This window comes from Sceloporus occidentalis, unplaced genomic scaffold, assembly GCF_023333645.1.
Source record: "Sceloporus occidentalis isolate IW3139 unplaced genomic scaffold, rSceOcc1.0.p SCAF_1, whole genome shotgun sequence".
In the NCBI taxonomy this organism is placed as follows: domain Eukaryota; kingdom Metazoa; phylum Chordata; class Lepidosauria; order Squamata; family Phrynosomatidae; genus Sceloporus; species Sceloporus occidentalis.
The window spans coordinates 302,230,600-302,252,104 of NW_028316981.1; the positions used below are offsets into that span (position 1 = coordinate 302,230,600).

The 21,505-nt window shown below is 39.7% G+C and overlaps 1 protein-coding gene across 12 annotated transcripts in view; it reads left to right on the plus strand.

The window, feature by feature from the left end:
• The window catches only part of TCF4 (transcription factor 4), a 416,494-nt gene that overhangs the window by 192,824 nt on the left and 202,165 nt on the right, over window positions 1–21,505 (plus strand). For all 12 annotated transcript variants that reach the window (XR_016277899.1, XM_089497346.1, XM_089497339.1 and 9 more), the window contains one exon: window positions 2,803–2,867. Coding sequence is in view for 11 of the 12 variants with exons in the window: in XM_089497346.1 (XP_089353472.1) it covers window positions 2,803–2,867 (65 nt within the window). In the remaining variant the exon portion in view is untranslated. The remainder of the gene's footprint in view (window positions 1–2,802; window positions 2,868–21,505) is intronic.

The following is a 21,505-nucleotide window of genomic DNA, read 5'->3' on the forward strand; positions in this document are numbered from 1 at the left end:
AAGGGCTGAAACCAGTATTTCCGCTTCATTTTCATTGCTGTTTGTTAAGAATTACTAACTTTTATAATCCCTTTTGTGAGTTAATGGAAAATTATATGTAAGGTGCATATGTAAGGTGCATTTGGGTATGTAAATAGATTCGTTCTGAAGTGTTTAGATCTGTTTTCTGCCATGTTGCAGAAGATTGAAAGAATTGGTTAAAAGAGATTATTTTTTTCCTGGCAATATCTTAACAATAATTGGGTACAAACTCTGGAGAACCTATTCTCGGAAAGTTCTATAGAAAATGACAAACTCAATCAGTTGTGTGCTTATGGAACGTGCATTCCTTTCCAGACTCATCTGCTGGTGAGCTTACTGGATAGAATAAACTCACCAGCAGAGTAATCCTATATGCCTGAAGAGAATGAAACTGGAAGAAATAGAATTTGTATAATTAACACCTGTAAATCCCATTTTGAGAGCTTGTACAATAACAGCGACAACTTTATAACTTTATGTGCAGGTGATGTGATACACCTAATTATGGACACCCAGTTTTGTACAATACACACAACATAGATGCTCTTTGTATGAAGACCCAACTTTACTGAACTAAATATCTAGCAGTGCCTTTGATGTAGTTACTATAAGTAAAATAGAGTATTTCAACTTTTCTCAATAATTGTCATACTGTCTCAAGGAAATAAAATTGTAGCTATTTTATTATAGTACATTACTGTTTTAAATGGACAAATTAAGCTTTTTATTTCTCTTTACTTGTGCTTTTATGATGCTGAAAGTAAACATGATTCCAGATATGAAATAATATTAATTAAAGATGCTCTTACAAAGTGTGTGTCTTTGTTATTCTAATAATTAAATAAGCAAGGCTATTGCACTGTACTGTGTATAACCAGTTATTGTGATATATTGTGTACTTGATTGGGAAAACAATCTGAACTTTGCATTATATTACATCTGTGCACCCAAGTGTCATTATTGTAGTGAACCAGCAGATATATCCTATATATATCAAATATACCATTTATTTTCTTCTAAATTGTTTAATCTTATATGCAGTTATCATATATACTAATGAATTCCAAATGTGCCCTGACCCACTTTATTTTAATCTGTCACTTTTCAGCATAGCCACAATTACTTAGGTAGTTTTCATGCCGTCTCTCAGAAAGAAACAGCCTTTGTTTTGTTGGTGGAACAGGGATTCTAGGTTGTTTTTCATCTTATTCCTTCCCTTGTGGTTTACTGATGACAACCTTTACATTCCCAAACCCTGTTCTTCTTATTGAAATAAGAACAGCTCTAAGCCCTATTCAGGTGTGTGAAAACAAACCAACAAACCAACAAAAAAACTGTAACTGAGCAAGGAAGCATGGTGGGCTTCCTCCATGATTACTTGGATCATGCAAAAAGGGAAAGCAGAAATTCTGAAGAACAGGGCCTTTTTTACACAGAGATGATCTACATATCAGTCAGAACTTAGATTGTCTGGGGTTGTGGCTTGCATGGAGACCATCCATGTATAAAAGTCTCTTATCTTCAGAACCATTGTTTTTCACACGAGCGAAGCAATAATAAGGGAAGGAGACCATGCTCCCTTCATCTCTGTTTGATTTAACCTGCTTTTGCACTTTGAGTAGGGCTGTAGTGTAACCCTATCAGATATAATCATGTGTCTGACTACATAATGTGTTCTCAGTGTTTTAAAGGAAAGCAGAGAAGCATCCAAGGAATAGAAATAAGGTATTTAGAACTGGCACAGAATCTCACAGCCCATTTGCAGTTCTCAGATAGCTGAAATGTTGGTAGTCAGTGACACATTTGGATCCAGAATTTTCTTTCTTTAGTATAACCGTTGAGATCAGGTGATTATCTTGGGAATTAAACTGGGAAAGAAAGTAAAAAAAAAAAACCCATACTTCCAAGAGTGCTTAGCTAAATTCATCATCTGTAGAGCTTCTGATAGATTAACTTTGGCCCTTATTCGTATGATTTCATTGCAATCAATGAGAATTATTATGGCCTGGTTATGATATGATAAACCTCCTGCTGTATGTATAAAAATAAATTTGCTCATCTTCTAGGGTTAGGGAAATAAATGAAAAGAAAGAGTGTTGTAAAAGGAAATATTTGTAGTGTCTGCTTCAGCTGAAAGTTTTTGGAAGCAATAGCAATATTTGGTACGAAAACTGGAAATGTTCATTATTATCACACTAAACAATCAACATGTTTTAAGGGCACAGTTTCTCCAAAATGCTTTCATACACAAATCCCATTAAAATGAATGGCAATTGTGCAGGAAGAGTATACAAGGTACCAGTGAGACAAACTGGGTATGTTGGTGGGAAATTTGTAAATGACTTTCCTTCTTTTTTCCTTTTAAGTTAAAAGCAGCTACGAACATACATCCTGTTGGAATTATGCTTTAGCACTTGAAGTGTAACTCCCCTCCCCCTTTATCTCATGTGCTGTGTGTTTCATGGGAAAAAAAATACAGGTGAATGTGACGTAGAATACAGTGTTTCAGCCTATGCATCGGTGGGGATTCTTCTGCATGTAAGAATCCCTTAGTTTGCTTTCCTTCTATGGTAAGGGAATTATGGTACTACTAGAGAAGCAAGTGTTATGTGCAGTGATTCTGTTCTGTTTCAGCATACCAAATCACCCTTAAGATAATGGTTAGCTACCATAACAAAAATAAATACCAGCTTGTTATTTACTTTAATTGATTAATGAATGTATTATTTGGAAAACAATATGTCAAGAAGCAGACATCTCTTTCTCTTTTATTTTTTATAGGCAAAACAGAAAGGGGATCCTATTCATCGTACGGGCGAGACTCAAACCTACAGGGTTGCCACCAGGTAAATGCTAACCTAAACTGTTGGGAGGTATATGTTCTTGAGATTCTCCCCACCCAGTGGATGGATTATATCATCTCACTCTTCCTTTCTGAGGTATCCTTGACAGTTTACCAAGGGGTCTGTAACAAAAATTAAAGTATATCTGAAAATATGTACATTAAAACATTCTACAAGTTAGCTATGGATTTTTGTAACAATAATTAAGTTATATCTGAAAATGTGTACATTAAAATATTCTTCAAGTTACCTATGGTTTTCATTAGTCAGTAGGGTGACATGGCTACATCTGAGTATGTTTCCTGGATTTGGAGATAGATTATTCCCCGGTTATCCTCGTTGTAAAGTATTGATCAGCCTGCTTCACAACAGTGTACTTTTTAGTATTCCAGCATGCCAATTCTTGCATAATGGTTCATCTTCAGGAATTGTACCAGTTGTGGCAGGGAAGCATGAACAGAGCATGTGTAAGACCCTGGATTTGGATGGCTATTGCAATAAATTATAGTTTTCATAGACTCTGTATTATGTTGTGTGAAAACAGGGTTGTATTGAGGGATAAAAATGTCTGTGAAAATATGATTTGTTGTCCCTTTTTGTTTCTGAATTGTTTTTGGCTGGAAGTCAAGGCCAGCAGGCTAACAGCAAAACCGTCTCAAGGGAACCTTGTGTGAGCTAGAAAAATAGGAGTATTTTAATTAAATAATAAAATGCCAGTGGAATACAAAGGTATAGCATGCATGTGTGTTTGTGCCTCTATCCACTCTGTATTTGCATACTTTTAGACTCCAGAGAGTGTCTTTAAAATTTCTATCAATAGTCAAGTATTTGAGCTTCTTTCAAACCAAATGATAGAAAGATGCTGCAGTTTAGTTTTACTATTCATTTTGTCCTCTGAACCCACTCCCCTGTTCTTTCTTCCCTCCTAGAACAGTAGCTTTCAGAACTACTGGAAGAAATAACGATCCCTTTTTAATATTCAAACTTTTACAGATTTTTAATTCAACTTAATAAAAAGAACCATGCTATTTTCTTTGGTATGGGAGGGTGATTCCCCCCCCCCCTTTTTTTTTTATATTCTTCATGTGACTATCAGTTCCTTAGTAGTATGGAAAAACAATCTGAGAGTTTGAAGAAATGGGGCTTGCTCTGCTTTATTTAATTATGCCTAGAAAAATATAAACAATCCAAGCAATTAAATAGAACCTTGCCTTGAAAAGTACATGCGCTTAGTATGAATGTATCCTTAGAGCTGGCACTCCACTGTTTTCCTGCATCTGTTCGCTTTTTCAAGTTTTGCCTCTCCAGCCTACTGATATGCCATTAATTCCACCCAGATCTGCACAGAGATTTGTACAAATGAGACAGATGAGTGGCTGGGTCAGGAACTAAGGACTTGCCTGTGTTATCAAGCATACTCCATTCCACTTTTTGTAGAAGGAATTCTTCAGGAAAACAAATTTATAGCCATTCCAGGACAAGGAAAACATCCCTGGAATGTGACTGCAAATGTTTGGAGCAGATAGCTTAGGCAATGAACAGCTTAGTGCTGTGTCTCTAGTGTAAAGCCTTCAATTCCTGTGGAAGGTCTGCTCCTGTGTATCTGGTTTCTGAGGATCAAGGCAGAGGTTGTTTCAACTGAGGGAGAAGGAGGCTGATGACATTCATCCTTTTTGCAGGTGGCAGTGGAACAAAGTGCATTTTTTCTCCAGTGAGGCCCCTTCTGTTGTTTCTTGGGAGAATCATCCTGTATAATGTATATTTTAGCTAATGATAACTGGAGCAGTTTTCCTATTATAAGTAAATGATCCCTTCCCCCCCCCCCCCCCCCCGTTGACTTTGGTTAGAGAAACTTAACTTGTGAAACTGTCATGGGTGTGTGGATAATTCATGTAAGAAGGGGGGAACATTGTCATCTTGTTTGAATCACACAGAAGTAGGAAAATTACACTGGCTGCATTGTTTTTCAGTTTGGTCCTTTACACTATCTCAGTTATTAAAATCATTTTACTGTTCTGCTGTGCTACATGAGGTATATGATTTCTGGAATGCGTTAAAGCAAGAGTGTTTGTTTTATTTATGAAAACACTGCCCTGCTTGCCCCCATTATACCTATAATAGTTGTTTAAGATTCTGCCAAATAGTTTATTTCAAGTTGTCCTATACTCATTTAGGTTTTAGATTGCTGCAGTGCCATCATCAGTACCATGCCTAATTTTGCACATTTATTTAGCTATTTGTACTTAACTATGTATCCCGACAACTGATCTTGTATATATGAGGGGTAAATGCCCATCCATAATTCACAGCAATTTTTTTTAAAAAAATACTGTGAATAAGGTGGTTGTTGTGTGTCTTTAAGTTATTTCTGATTTATGGCAACTGTGATGTCCTGCCAGGACTGATTGAATTTCCCCCTGCATTTTCTTTCGTGTTGGCTCAGGCCATAGATTATTTTAGTATAGAAAAGTTCATTGTATTAGTTTGTGGGAGGAGCTGTAGGTTTCCCCTGCATTATTTCCAGGTTTGGTTTGCCCTTTCCCAACATGCTCTGCTGTAGCTAGAGGTTTTTAGTGGGGGAGCAGTTTTTGCTGAGAGCAAGCAGAGAGCTGTCTTTTGGTGGCAAGCAGGCCCAGACAGCCGGAAAGGGCATTTCTTACACCTCAGCCGAATTAGTTACCATCAGCAAGAAAATAAAGGAGTTCAGGAGCTGAAAGACCCTGCACCAGCTCCATTGAGTGAGGAGAGCAAACTAACATCAGACCCAGAAAGATGACATCCGGAAGATTGCTGAAACTGTAAAGTATCTTTTATTTAGAGCTGGGGAGGATAAACTCTTTTATTTTTGTCCTTTAAATTAAATTTCCCCCTTTTTGAACTTTACATTCAGCTTCAGAGCCTTTTTTGGGTAAGAGTTTGATCTCACCAGGGTACCGGCGTTGCACACCCAAACCTGCCACCACCTTTAGTTGGGTGTGTCTTCACAGCAACCCTAAGGTTAACGTATCATGGAGATTTCGGGCACTATGAGAGAGTGACTCCCCAAATTCACCAAGGGGTGAAACAGATGGGCAAGAAGGGACGGCCTGAAGCCACTCCCAGCCCAATTGCCCCAGGGCTACGGCAACCACACGCCATGGCCCCGAGAGCACCTGCTGCCACGGTCCCAAATGGGCCATAACAAGAAGCAGATCCGTTCCTTTTTGGGCAGCCTTAGGCAAGGCTTCCGCATGAGCTGGGGTCATGCGTCATGTAATCACTGCACCTCCAAGCTGAGTGGAGGCTGGCTTTTTAGCCAGTGGGTTTCCCTGGCCAAGTAGGAAATTGACCCTTGTCTCTAAAGTTGTAGTCCAGCACTCAATCCACTACACCATGTTAGCTCTCTGTGAATAAGTACTACCTAGAAAAATCAGATTCTCCTGGCATATGTATCTTCCTATAAGACCTTACATTTGGCCAGCTGGATTCCCAGTGCACCTTTGTTTGGGTCCCTTATATCTACAAAGCTACTTACTTTGTTCTGGTTAGTCCATTGTTCCCTTCCACATTTATATTCTCCCTCTCACTGCTGTCGCCTTTATCATTCAACAGCTCTTTGTCTTTCCATATTTAGTTACATTTTCCTAGTATTCATCCACCACTATTCATTAAACCCAGTTTGTCTTCTCCTGGCTATTGGAAATTTTGGCATTTCTGACTGTCTTAAGACATTACTTCTGTTTTCACAAATATTAAGCTGCCTTAGGCACGTTACAGACCGCCCCTTTGGGGCAGCCTGTAGGCGTTCCTTTCCCTGCCGGATCGGGGCCTCGGCTGCCAGAACTGCAGCCTTTGGGACCCCGATCCGCCACTTTCCAGGCCACGGGAAAGCGGCAAAAGGCCGCTTCCCTCCGGCCTGGAAAGGGGTGTCCTTGGGGCATCATGCCCCAAGGACACCCGACGGCGGCGGGAACAAGCAGAAAGGGGCTGCTTGGCCCCTTTCTGCCTTGCATTGCTGGCGAAGCTGTCTAAAGGCTGCGCCAGCAAAGCAAATCCCGGAAGGAGCTCCGTTTCGGAGCTCCTTCTGGCGCCACGGAAAGGGCACTCTATGCGCCCTTGCACGGCGCAAAGACGTCACAACCGTGCCGCCTCGTTTGGAGCCGGAGCGGTGGTGACGTAGCAATGGCGGTCCCCATGTGGAACAGGCACCGCCATTTTGTACAGACTCAGTCCGTATTAGGGTTAGGGGCATCCGGAAGCAACGCCCCTTTCTAACCCTTGTACAGACCCAGTCCGTACTTTATGCCCATCTGTAACGGGCCTTAGTTTCTTTCTTCCCTAAGCAGTTACCTGTTATGTCAGTGTAATATGATTGCTGCCATACTTAATCGTCATTCAGCAGCAAAATAATATTTCAGCAGTGAAATAATAGTCACTTAAAATACTTGTGTAAACTTCATCCATGCACAGTCCTAATGCTTGAAACAGATGTGTGAAGAAAACATCTTTTCTGAGACCAAATTAGTTCTGATTGTCCTCTAAGTAAGGAAGTGGCTGGGCATTTCCCCCTTCTTTTTTGACAATGCTGATTACCTTTTGAGAGGAACATAGATTTTAGACATTCCTGGAAATGGGCCAGGAGTATGAAAACAATAATCCAAGAATAATGATGACCTGTTAGGAAATACTGAAAACAAACTCTTAGCCAAGTAGCAAGGTCAAGTGTGGTCAGTAGTAACAGAGGTAGATTACTGATTACAGCAAACAAAACTGGAAAAAAAAGAAGTATGAACTTAAATTCCTTATGACAGACTTGAATGTGGTTGCCCTAGAGCAACAGAAGGCACGTGCTGAGGGTTGGAGACCATTTTTAGCACTTCTGAATCAGACACAGGCCACATTGTGTGCAGAGTGCTCACAATTTGCTGTGATTTCAAGTGGTATTACAATAATTTATGGTTACTTTTTGAATTTGCAAGTTTCTGTTTGGTTTGTTTCTGGAGCTGTGCCCCCTGCCACCAAACAACATTTATGCTCACAATCATGGCATTTAAAAAAAAAGAAAATCAGGGGCTTGTGGGGACACAAGAGCAGCAAGTGCTCTAGGCTACATAATTCCCACCCCTACCCAGAGCAAATAGATTCACTAGATAACCTGTAGGCCTTATCTGATTACTGAGGTTCATGCACCTGGTTTCTAGACATCCCATTAAATTTTAGTGAAAGTATGGCAAACTGCTCAGACTCTCATATTAAAATAAAATAAAATAAATCAAATGGTTAAAGAGCATGCTTCTTATTTGCAGTCTCTGTGACTTACACAAATGGGCCTCGTGTGCCTGTGCAGAGCAGCATTCAGCATTCAGAAAACTCCCATGCTGAGCAATCATGTTGGCAGTAGGCCTGCCCACTTTTGTATTTCTAAATACACACACAGATCCTGGATGCTCCCTCTTTTAGTTCACCATGGTAGTTTTTGGCTATCTTTTGCTTTTCTACATCATCCAGAAACTTGTTTTGAACTTATCAGCCTTTGTTCTTTGAGATAAACTTTAAAACTGTTCATCAGTTAGGGAGCCCTGGTCTAGACCCTATGATGGTATGTCTCAACTAAAGGGAAGATTCATTTTGCCCGTTAAATACTTTAATTGCCTCATCTCTCTTAGGCAAGAAACATAACAAGGAGTCCTGCAGTTATTCTCAGATTTCCATTCCACAAGATTGGTATAGATAGTGTGAATTAGCCTGCTGAAATCATGAATGAGATTAGGCTTCCTTCCACAATCTCAGTTGGCATTTGTTTAATTCTGCCACCATCATTAGAGTTATTGACATCAAAATTAATGTCTTAATGGCTTGGTGAGTGTTCCTCCAGCATCTCTTCCTTATGTGAAGTTGAAGGCTTTCATCTTTCTCTGAGTATGCAAAATACAGCTGCTGCTGAAACACCAGGAATAAATTCTTCTAGAACACAGCCTCATAGCCCAAAAAATCCACAAAAAATGATATCTCCCTTACATTGTCAAATATATCATTACTTGTCTTCTTGTCACATAGAGAGATGTCTCCAGTTCAGCACAACTTGTCTGTGTGCTGTAGTTTCTCCTGTCCTTGTCCAGTAGAGCTCTCTCTCTCTCTCTCTCTCTCTCTCTCTCTCTCTCTCTCTCTCTCTCTCTCTCGTCCATGAGGTATTACCTTTATTGTTTTGAGAACATATTGGCAAAAGATTCCTCAGTGGTGGCTTTCTCTGGGAAAGGAACCCAAGAAGGCCCTCTATCCTCTAGAGTTTGGAACTAGTGTTCTCTCAACTCTCCAGGAAACCTTATTAACCACTAGTATCCTACATAATCTGCCTACGTATTGGAGGACATCTTTCCTGGTTGCAATCACCTCAGCTAAATGAAAATTTGTGCACCGAGGGTGGATCAGCCTTATCCATCAGGATAAGGGTATCCTTAGTCCAGACATTTCCTTCTTCCTTAAATTATTCCATATTAATGAGGACATTATGTTGCCCACTTTGATGCAGAAATCTGTCTTGGACTTCGAATGGACTCTTCATTGTCTTGGTAAAAGATGGGTTCTGCTTTTTTATGTTGATAGTGCTGCAGGTTTCTATACCTCTCAAGGACTCTTCAGGTGTTAGTCTTTGAATTAGTCTACCTGTGGATGGTCTCCACCATTACCTAGCTGAAACTTGCCCAGAAAAACTCTCCAGTTTGTTTGCATAGCCATTCTACAGGAACCATATTTATGGCTTCTACCTTTCTCAGGGGATGTTTTTGGAGGAAGCTTTATGGTAACAGCTTTTTACCTTCCTCTCTTACAACAGAACAGCGGCAGGATCTTTGGGAGACCCTTGCTCTTTTCCTGTGTTGAATGACAACTCCTATGGTTAGTATCTTACTAGTCTCCCATTTATGTGAGTCACAGAGAGCATGAAGAAGGACAGGTTGCTTTCCTGTAAATCTAGTTCTTCAAGTGGTCACCTGTGAGTGCACACAACCCCCCTCCTCCCCTTGCCATTTCTTACCTCTCCTTGGTTTCTTGTCTGCTGCATCAATGTCCAAGGAACTGAGGGATTAGGCAGAAAGTGACATGGATAGGTATGTAGGGTGTGGCTGGGGCTACCAGCAAAATACAACCTGTCCTTGCCCCTCTGCTGTCTCTTTTTATAAAAGTTTTGGAAATTTCAACTGCTTCCAGATCTTCTTCACAGAAACATGGCAAGATGTGACACCTAGAGTTACATAGCTTTGAGAATTTTACTTTCCTGTTATTATCATCTGAAGGTCAATATTTCATAGACACAACACTTTAGCTGTGTACCTGGTCTTCTCACAATTGAAGTGGACAATATTCTTGAGATTTTAAAGAGACTCAAGAACAGAATCTACAGAATTAGAGGTTTCTGCTGCTTTATTCCTTTACACAACACTTAAGTTAAGAAAGGTTGTCCCTTTCTTCTGTCAACGTGTATTTAGCAGATCTCTCTTTTTTGCATCCAAAACTGTGAGGTCTTCTTGTTTTTACATCTGGTGAATAAAGTCTTCAAGTTCAAACTATCTGAATTTGGGACCATTATCTTCTTGAAGTCTGGAATCAATTTTCCCTCTTTTAATTTAAGTATTCTATCAGTTAATGAGCACTCTGTCATTGTGGAAAAGGAAAAGGGTCTTCCTGTACCTTCACAACATTTTCTCCTTGAGTAACCTCTGCATCTTCATTGGCATACCAAATAATTTTGAGACCCTTTCCACAAACTATTAAAGCTTGTTCAACCAGAACTACAGATTTATGTACAGACTTTCCATGAAGTATTGGGCTCCCATATATTTGCAGAGATATCATCTAATCTCAGCCCTCTACCTTAACTTGACATTATCATAATCATGGTAGGTCCAGATCTGATGCTACTTTTGGCAAAACCATGGCAGGTGACAGTGAATATTTCAATAATCTCCCATTTGTGTGAATCACAGAGACCACAAGCAAGAAAACGGGTTGGTTACCTGTAACTGTGGTTTTTGAACACTGAGTGATTTCTTCATAAACTCATACAATCCACCCACCTTTCTTCAAATTGCCCTGCCTCTAGATTTTTTTGGTGCTGCATCAGTGTACTCAAGACTGAGGGTGTGTTTGAGATCACCGTATATTAATTGATTGTAGTCGGTTAGCACTCAGCCAAAAAGACAAACAAATGTGTCCTAGAGCAGATAAAGCCAGAAATTTCCATGGAAGCCAAGATGACAAAACTGAGGCTGTTGTACTCTGGCCACATTACGAGAAGGCACAACTCAATGGAAAAAACAATAATGCTAGGAAAGGTGGAGGGAAGTAGAAAGAGAGAAAGGCCACATACTAGATGGATGGACTCTATTGAAGAGATCATGGGCATGAATTTACAGGAACAAAGCAGAACAGTGGAGGATAGGGATTCTTGGAGATGTCTCATCCACAGGGTCGCCATGAGTTGAGATCAATTCAAGAGTGGTTAACACAAACAAAAATCACTCCACTATAGAATATCCCAAAATTATCACTCAGCTCTGGAATATTCCAAACGCTGCACTGTGCTGGTGTAGGTGACCATTAGATTCCAGATGACCACTTGAATGAATCACAGTTACAGATAAGCAACCTTTTCTTCCAGTCAGATGCCTCCAGGAAGACAAAAACATGACATCAAGTCAGCAGTAATACACTGCTGTTTGTTTGTTTTAAAAAACTGTGTTAGAGATAGTTTCTCTTTGAATATTGATAATTTCATATAAAAGAAACAATGCAAAAAGAGGGGGATTGAGAGGGAGGCGGTAACCAGGGACTCATTTTTCTGTGATCATCAAGCAGCTCATGGATTTGCAAGCTCTACTGCTTCCTCACCTTTTGATAGTCTCATGGTAGCAGTTACTAGTTAAAAAGAAGGAGTATATCAGCTACAGTATCTAAGCATATTGGAGAGATGCCTGGACTGCTGCTGTTTTACTCTATGGTAGTTAGTTACAGCAATGGCACCTGGAAGTTCACATTTGAAAGTATGCAGATAATATCTACATGATGTGGCATTGTTCGGCCAGCTATTACAGTCTGTACTCATAGTTTCCACTTGGTTATAATACTGTTCCTTTCCAGATAATTGCAAATTTTCTTCTCCAAATGAAATAATAAACTGATTATTGAGTTCAGAACAAAAGCTAATTTAGCATTGTTAGTGTGCCTAAAGATGTTATGGAGCTGTAACACAGTTCATCTCTAAATATTGAAAACTGATCTGGAAAAAATGCATGCGAGGCAATAGACGGATTTCCATCAGGATATAAGTGGAGAATATGCTCCTTTATGTAATAAAAAGTAAAACAAAGTGGAAAGCACCTCCATGAAAATAGAAAGTTTACTCTCATTAGATCAAAAAGGAGCATGCTGAGTGAGGAAATTGTCCAAATTTTAAATGTTACAATTTGTCTTTCTGACTTTTGCAAACTATTTCCCATGATAAAGCAGTGAGTCACAATTTCTTGTGGTAAGCCTTGGTGGTGAATCTCATAGGACTTACTGAGGATAAAGTTAGGAAGGCAAGGGAAACTGGTAAGAAGTTTAAAAAGAATTTATACCCGTCATGTAAAATTCCTCTCTGGCTGCATCTGAACTGCAGAATTAATGTTTGTCACCACTTTAACTGCCATGGCTCAGTACTATGGAATCCTGGGATCTGTAGTTTGTTGTGGCAAATTCCTACTCGTCTTCTAATTTCTGCCCTCTTTTCTGCCCTCACTTCTCTATATCTTTAATCTCTCTCTCTACGGGTTTTTTCCCTTTGGTCTTTAAACATGCTTTAGTTTCTCCTATTCTGAAAAAACCTTCTCTTGACCCCTCTTCTTTGTCTAGCTATCGTCCAATTTCTCTTCTTTCTTTTCTTTCTAAGGTTTTGGAACGGGTCATTTATTCTCACTGTCTTGAGTTTCTTGAAGCCAACTCCATTCTCGATCCCTTTCAGTCCAGTTTCTGCCCACGGCGTTCTATAGAGATGGCTTTCACTAAGATCTCAGATGATCTTTCATGAGCCAAGGCTAATGGCCTTTACTCTGTTCTCATTCTTCTTGATTTGTCTGCAGCCTTTGACACCGTTGATCACAGTCTTCTAGTTGACATATTTTCTGACCTGGGTTCTCAGACTCTGTTCTTGACTGGTTTAGATCTTATTTATCAGATAGATCTTTTGCAGTGGTCACGGGTGGTCAGACCTTGTCCTCTATTCCCTTATCTGTTGGAGTTCCTCCGGGCTCTGTTTTGGGTCCCCTTTTGTTTTCTCTCTACACATTGTCCCTAGGAAAACTTACCAGCTCTTTGGTTTTTCCTATGAACTGTACGCTGATGACATTCAGCTGTATCTTTCCACCCCTGACCTTTCTCCGGGTCTTGAACAGCAAATTTTATCTTGTCTTAAAGCTGTCTCTCAGTGGATGCACCATCGGTGTTTGAAGCTCAACATGTACAGGACGTTCTTGTCTTTCCACCTAAGCCCTCCCTCCAATACCCCTTTTCAGTTTCTGTTGATGACATCTCTATTCGACTGGTCCAGGAAGCCCACAGTCTTGGTTTCATTTTTTATTCTTCTTGGTCGTGTATCCCCCAGATCCAAGCCACAGCCAAGGCCTGTAGATTCTTTCTCTACAATATTGCTAAAATCCGTCCATTTCTTTTGATCTCTACTGCCAAGACTCTGGTCCATGCTCTGGTGGTCTCCCAACTAGATTACTGCAACCTCCTTCCAGCAGGGCTTCCTCTCTCTCACCGCTGTCCTATAATTTCTGTCCAGTATTCAGCTGCATGCATTATTACATCCACCCACCATATCTCTCATTTATTATTATCCCTTCACTGGCTCCCCTTCCCCTTCTGTATTCGGTATAAGCTTCTGTTGTTGACCTTTAAAGCGCTGCATGGGCTGCCCCTCTTTATTTATCAGACCTTCTTTCTTTTCACATTCCCACTCATGCCCTCCATTCTGGTAGTCAAGGTCTGCCGTCCCAGCCTAGGATTTTCTCTGCCCTGTCCCAGATTTGTCCCTTTTCACTTGCTACCCTTCACTCCTGGAACCTCCTTCCCCCACAAACACAGCTCATCACTTCTTTAACCAGTTTCAATACTGAGTTGAAGACCATCCTGTTCAGAGAAGCGTTCCCAGGCATTCTGTGACTGTTATTTGATGTTTTTAATTTGTTGCCTGTTTTATTGAACCCTTTCCTGTATTGTTATGTATAATTTATATGTATTATGCTATTATTTCTTAGATTGTATGCCATGGGCAGGTTATTCTTATCTATTTTATTGTTTGTATGTACAGCGCTGTGAAAATCTACAGTGCTATATAAATAAAGCATAATAATAATAATAATAATAATAATAATAATAATGGCTATTAAAATGGTGTCAAACTGGATTATTTCTGCATTGTGGATGCAGCCTTTAATGAGAAGAATGCCTAAACTACAATAGCTAATGTGACTAGGAAACTAGTAATGGAAAATATTATTAACTGACTTGAAAGGTCTACATGCATATGTGTGTAATAAATTGTATCTTTTAACATATGTAGGGGGAAAACCTTACTGCCTAAGACTTGGTGTTTCTATGATTGCAGAAGCGGTTTTGTGATAGGATTTTAACAGTTAATTGGTGAATTCTTCATGTCATTACTTTTTTTAAATAGTGAACAAAACCAGACGGTACCCCAGTCAAATCAATGCTTTTTCTTTCACCACACGTTATTTATTTTATTTCATATTATCGTGAAAAACCCCAGAGATAATGGAAGGTCCAAGGTCATGTAAGTTTCGTGGCTATGTATATTTTTGAAATTAGGACTTTCCTTTTCTAGTCTGACACTCTAACCATTGCATGTACAGTCCCTTTTGAAATAGTTCAGAGCAGCTTTATTTCATTTTTTTTTACCTTTATCTTCCCTCCTGTACCTATTATACGTACCCTTGTAGTGTTGGATGTTTTTGATAGCTGTGTGGTCATTGCTAGTGCAAAATTTATCTCTTATTGCAAAAATTCTTATTTTAATAATATATCCCATCATTAAAATAAATAGCCGGGAACACAAATAGGGTAAAGTTATAAACACACCTATGCATATAAACACACACAGAAAGAGAGAGACATGCACATATACATACGCATCTTTATTCATGAACACTAGGCCATTGAATCTTTTCTGTTTTATTGACATTGTATACAATAAGTTATTAAATTTCATCTCTAATACACCTGCAGTAAAATAACAAAACATTACTGCACTTAAGGAACATGTGTGTGTCTTACAGTGTTTCACCCTCCCCTTTCCAAACAGCTGCTTACAGATTTCAAGATCCGTTGTATATATTCCCCAGAGCCCACCTCTAATAATCGAGACACATCTGCCATTGCTGTATTATAGACATATGTGGTTTTATTGAAAGCTATACCTATCTATAAAAAAATTAAATAACTACTACCTCAATTAAATTGGCAAGCTACCTTTTGTGAAGATCATATTGCAGACCTCTTGAGACACAAGAGTTCATCTTACTCTTCTATTACAAATCACTAAGCATGTTTTTTGATTAGTCAAATAAGTAGATTTCTTCTTGCTCTCCTGGCGAGTTATCTTTATGTGTTATCAAATCTTTTCTTGCATCCAGCACATAAAAACAAATAAATGCTGTATTGTGATAGCATTAAATCAAATAAAGCCAAGAAATCCCAAGAGAACTCCATTTTTTCTTAAATCTCTTTAAACTTGCCCCATCTCTCTGCACCATGCCCACTGTTGAAAAGCAAATCTATTTTAACAGTGTTATATTTTATGGTGAATGCATAAATAATGCAACTAATTGGGTGAGTAGTTCTTTGAAAGTAGTATAAATATGTTCATGGATAGCTCACATAAAAACAGGATGTACTCATAGAATATAACTCCCCCCCCCCCCAGTTATTACTTAAGAAATCACTTGTGTGGGATTCTGAAGTGTTTTTAATGTCTTATGTTTGCGGCCAGCTAGCACTAATTGAGAATATTCCGAGATGATACTGGAGTACAGCCATGTCTGGAATGTGCACTTCCCATTAGAGAAAATAAAGTATTTTGACACAGTAGAGCTGTGCATTAGAAAGTTTATTTTGATCTGCAAAATTTAGTCACTGTAACAGTTTTTTATTGTTAAAAAAATTCAGATTTATCTGACAGTGAATGGAGAATTTTATTTTAGTCACTGTCAAAACCACTCCACTGGAAGAGTGAAGCTGGTGTTCAAATAGCATATTATGCAGAAGAACTATAATCAGATCTCCCCACCATTTCTTTAAAACGTAAAGGTAGCCACAGGCTTGTGTAGACAATTGAATTAGGACCATGATATGATGGAGGGAGATTTTGTCTGGAAATGTGATTGATAGTACTGGATCTTTCAAGCAGAGTAATTAAACTGGCAAGACAGAAGCTGAACCACAACCAGTTCTATGCCCACCCATCTGCATAGGATGCAGCTAAAAAAAAAGAAACAGCTGTGTGTGTTTTTGTAAAACATATAAAAGTGGATTTACTTAACAAAAGTTTTTCATAGTCAACCACGTGATTTTTTGACAAAAGAAAAGGGAAAAGAAAATGGCTGCAGGTTAGAGTGATGCAGAAAGAAAGTGTGGCAGAAAAACCTACCAAAGAGGAAGGCATCATAAAATGCCTAAACTCCTGCAGACCATCATGCAAACTAGCAATTAGCGAGTCTAGACATACAAATGTTGTTAAATTTAATAGTTTTAACCCCTTCTTGTTAACGTTTCCTCAAATCAGACTTCAGAATATCAACTTCAAGTAAACAAACAATGGGAAATAATCCCCTCCTCCCCCCAGACTAGTTCATTCCTTTTCCTCACTGTGGCATCCCTTCAAGTCTGTATTTTAATAAAAAAGGATATCAGGTCATAAATATCCATGGTAGAATCTGAATCGAAGCAGGAAATGGTTATGCAGTGGGCACCTCTAACTTCAGTTATTCCAAAGGGCCTAAGAATACAGGTCCACCAACGACTAATTTCCAAACTTCTTTTAAGTACAGGACTAGGAATGTATAAGGACCCCAAGAGATGAATAGGAAAAGGACCAGCTTTTCCCAGTGAATGCTTCAGTCATTCAGACATGCTCAAGCCTTTTATGAGTGCCCAGTCCAGTAACTCACAAAATACCTGTAAGTGTTCTGCTGATATGTGGCTGAAAAACTGAGGGTGAAACACAATCAAATGAACAGGCTTCTGACCATTTTGGAGATGTGGTGATTAGACAACACACACCTCCAAAGCCGCGTTCTGGTCCTTAGCACTGGAGTAAAAAGGAGCCAGGATAATCGGGCTCCAAGCCGCACGAGTTGGCCCCTGTATGCACAGGTCACTTGAGGAGCAGGCCATGTGGTCAGCAGGCTTCCGACATGCTTCCGGCTGGAGCGGATTTGGGCCACTTTTCATGCCCATCTGGTACAGCCCAGTAAAAGATAATTCCACTGTTGTCCTGCTTTGGGAAGATACTATCCTGGAGATTTAGGCACAAATTTTGTTAATCCTCAGCAGCATGCATCAAATTAGGTTTGAAATATTCATATATGGACACTTGAGTCTATAAATTTTAAATCTGAATTATGGCCAATTTTTTATTTGATACTGGCAGAATGGAAAGCTGTGCTGGTTGAGAGGGCAAAGACTCTTCTTTCTTCCTTAGATGTGAAAAGTAAGTTGGATGGCATAAAGTGCACGACTTCAACCAATCAGTCAGAATGGTAGAACTGCACCTTGACACAGTCTGGTGGTTGTTGTTGAGCTGAAGAGAAGTTGCTACTATAATTTTCCAGAGGTCTAGGAGAACAACAACTGACCTTTCCCCCATAGCTTTGCAATAGCTGGACACTATGGGACTTGGTCTGGCTCCTCCACCACCACCACCACCACTGCATGGCCAAAGAGGTATGCCAAAGTGCCCTCCAGGTGTTCTTGCATTTCCTGGGGATAAGCATTGCACCATGACATACTGGATGCCTTTTTCTGCAATGAAAAAGGACTGATGCTGGCAAAACCCCAGCATTGGGCAAGCATAGCCCACAAAAAGAATTCCAGTCCATGACTGTAAAAATAATAGGTAAATTATTGAAGTCATTATGTTGATTGTGTTGATATAAGCTTCATTGAGAGCCTTATTTGTAGTAGAATGTATGATACAGATGTTTTAATAAAGAAGGGGTTACTGATAGTCTTCTAATGTTTAATACTATGCACTTGAAGACTTGTAAATGTTTTTGATTCATGTGTTTCCCAAAGTAGTTATGATATATAACAGATTCCAGCTCAAAACCAAAATATATAAACAGAAACAGCAGGACAGAAATTGCTTGAAGGCTGAAGCATGCAGTGTTGCAAGCTTTTACTCAATCCATTTGGTCATACTGAGTTCTACATAGGTTTTTAGGTTCATAGACCTGCAATATTATGATGATTTTGTCCCTTCAGTGTTTGGAGATGAATTTCATGACGTAGATTCTGGTTGTATGAATGATTCAGTATATTATATATATGCAAACAGACTTCAGGAAGCTTTATTTTTATAGCATACAGCTGTAATTGATATTGAACAGGCCACATTCCTGCCTAAGTGTGCTAGCTTTATGTTTATTTCTCCAGTTTCCAGTTTTTAAAAATCCTAAAGTGGTTTAAAAATAGTATTTGTTAGTGCCGTGTCCAAAATTGTGTGTGTGTGTTTTCTCTTCATTTTCTTGATGCAGACCCCCCAAAATTGACCAGCTACATAGACAGGCACAGTCTCAGACTGAATTGGGCTGGATCCATACTATCAACAAAATCTGTATCTACCTCAATTCTGGTGCTGTTGGAATGCACAATGTATGTCCTATTTTACAGTGAAGCACATCTTGTAGGCTTTAATGTAATGGAGAAAAAAATCACTTTGTTAATCCACAGTTTCCAGGAAAAAACTGGTTTTCCAGTGGGATTTTTTAATTTTATTTTATTTAATTATTTTTTGTAATGTGTGTCCTTCTGGATTGGTGCTGCATGGGGGGGGGGGTGTACTTGGGGCAGGGCAGATTGGTGAGTGACATCCACCATCTGGCAGGCATGTTGTCACCATTTTATTTTTAAAGTTCAGTGTATACTAACACTGTTATGAAAGGTGGTGTTATGGGATGATTTGGGCCCACCTTGACTGTCATTCCTACACATGTGGAATTCTCCTTCATTGACGTTGGAAGGGAAAGGGGGCTCAAGAAATTACTGTGCTGGAGCCGTCATGTTTTCCCATTAAATAACACACTCGTTGCAAACTGCAGGGTCACCCTGACTTTCAGCAGGGAGTTGATGCAAACAACCCCCACCACAACACCACGATCTTTGTTCCAGCCTGAAGGGCATAAACTCTCCAGATGAGGTGCCACTGAGTGACTAGATTTGTTTTATTCCTCCTTTTTTTCTCCCTTCACCATGGTGGACCAGGGTGAAGCCTAGCAAAGAGTCAATTTAGCACAACTTCCTAGGCTTTGCCCTTAGCAGTGCCATGGTGAATCGAGGTAGCTGTTTAGGTGAGGTGCCACTGAGTCACTAAGTTCATTATTCCTCTTCCTACCCTCACTGTTTATGATCAGCAATGATTATGGTGAATGGTGAGAGGGGTGGATCATGCTACACAATAATGTTGTGAAGAGAAGATAAATTCACCCCCACCTTGCACCACCCCAAGTTCTTTGCAAGAAACACAGAACATATGTTACACATAAATTATATGTTCTGGAACAGAGCTGGAATTTTATTTAACTTGCACAGTAGCCAGTCTAAACTGTTGTATAAGGAGACTGACACAGCATAATACATAACCTCCGCACCCCCTAGTGCCATTGTGGTGAACCTATGGCATACATGCTCTTTCTGGCATGCAAAGCCATTTCTGAGGGCAGGAGGGCAGGACACACTTGTTCCTCTTCTTTCCCCACCTTCCCCTGCCTTTAGCTGTTTTCAGGGAAGTCCCGCCCCCAGAGGTCCTGCCCTCTGGAAGTCCCGCTCCCAGCACCAGGTAACACTGAGTGCAGGAACACTTTGAGTTTGGGTACTCAGTCTCTAAAAGGTTTGCCATTACTACCCTAGTGGATACCCCTGAATACACTGGGTACCCCTGAGCTGGTGCCATAGAAGCAGCTGCCAGCAGCCCCTTCCTGTTTCCTCCCACTACCACCACCCACCAAACCACCCTGGCTTTCTCCTCATCCCCTGTCCTGCTCCTTCTGTCCACAGAACATCCCTGTTTCATCCCATGTTTGCATGTATAAGTGTCAGAAGACATTTAAATATCCCTCGCTTACTCATGATCACTGGGGCACAAAGGAGGGGAAGGGAATCAGATGGGGAAACCATCCAGTGAGAGTGAGAGGTAAGTGGTAAGACTGACAGGAAATCAAGAAAGGCTGTTGGTTGATAGGTTTATAAAGGCTGAGCTAAAATACTGTGATTCAGACATGGGAAGAAATGCCCTTTGGTGCTGATTTGAATTCGGGCAGGGGAAATGTGTGGCTATCAATGTAACCTGAACGCAGTTTATCACTGTAGATGTGGCATTAATGGGGTGGCATTGAAGCATCATACTATGCACTGGAGCTGGATTATATTGCTAGTGTGAATCCACCATTGCACAGTGATTCTGTCCAAATTTAACATCAGTTGAGGTGTGATTGAACTCAATGTGACTTGTCTCTAGTCATCTTACATATTTTGATTTGAGAGTTTTGAATGAGACCAGCACTTACTGTACTGAAATATGTGGTTGTATATAATGTAATTAGCCAGTGTGGGAAAATTCACCTGAATATATCTCAGATGCAGCTTGCTTTCCTTATCTTCTTGGAGACATCTAACAATGAAATTCAATGCTAAGAGGAAGATGGGTATTCTGGAAAAAATGTGCCCTCTAAATAAAAAAGAAAAAGCCCTACCTTAGTAATATCCTGGTCACTGAAAATAAACACAGCTGCTTCTGATGTCCAAGAATAGCATGAACCCCTGCTGAGTTACATTTGCCAGTTGTTCAGTAGCTTAACCTGTAATTCTCTCTGAGGCATCCTGAATAGCACTTGAAATTTTAAAAAGAGAAAATAGCAGCAGCATTGCAGCCTTTGCAGTGCAGCTCTGCATGAACAACTGTGAGCTGTGTTGTAGTTTGTATTTAAGCCTACTGTCATTTTATATGAATTTTAAATGATAACTGAGATGTTTTTCATGAGGGGAGGGCAGAGTGTACAGCAGAAAGTTAGTCAGTGGATTTTGATAAAAAGTGTTATTGATAATTAGTCTGCATTACTTATTGTGCAAGTGACCAATACAGCATCAGATGCTCTGACATTGTACAAAGTACAAAGGCTTAAAATATGGTGCAGGCTTATTTTGAACTTATTGCTAGGACAAGGCTTAAAACCACTTAGATGATCTAGATAACATATTTTAGTTACTATCAATCTGCTATGCATGTTCTTAGCTTGAAATAAACCAGGTGCCATGTTCTCTTTCCCCATTTTTCCAGTTCAGCTGATGTGCTAACAGACGTGTTTCTTCTTTGCATGAATTGTCTTTACAAT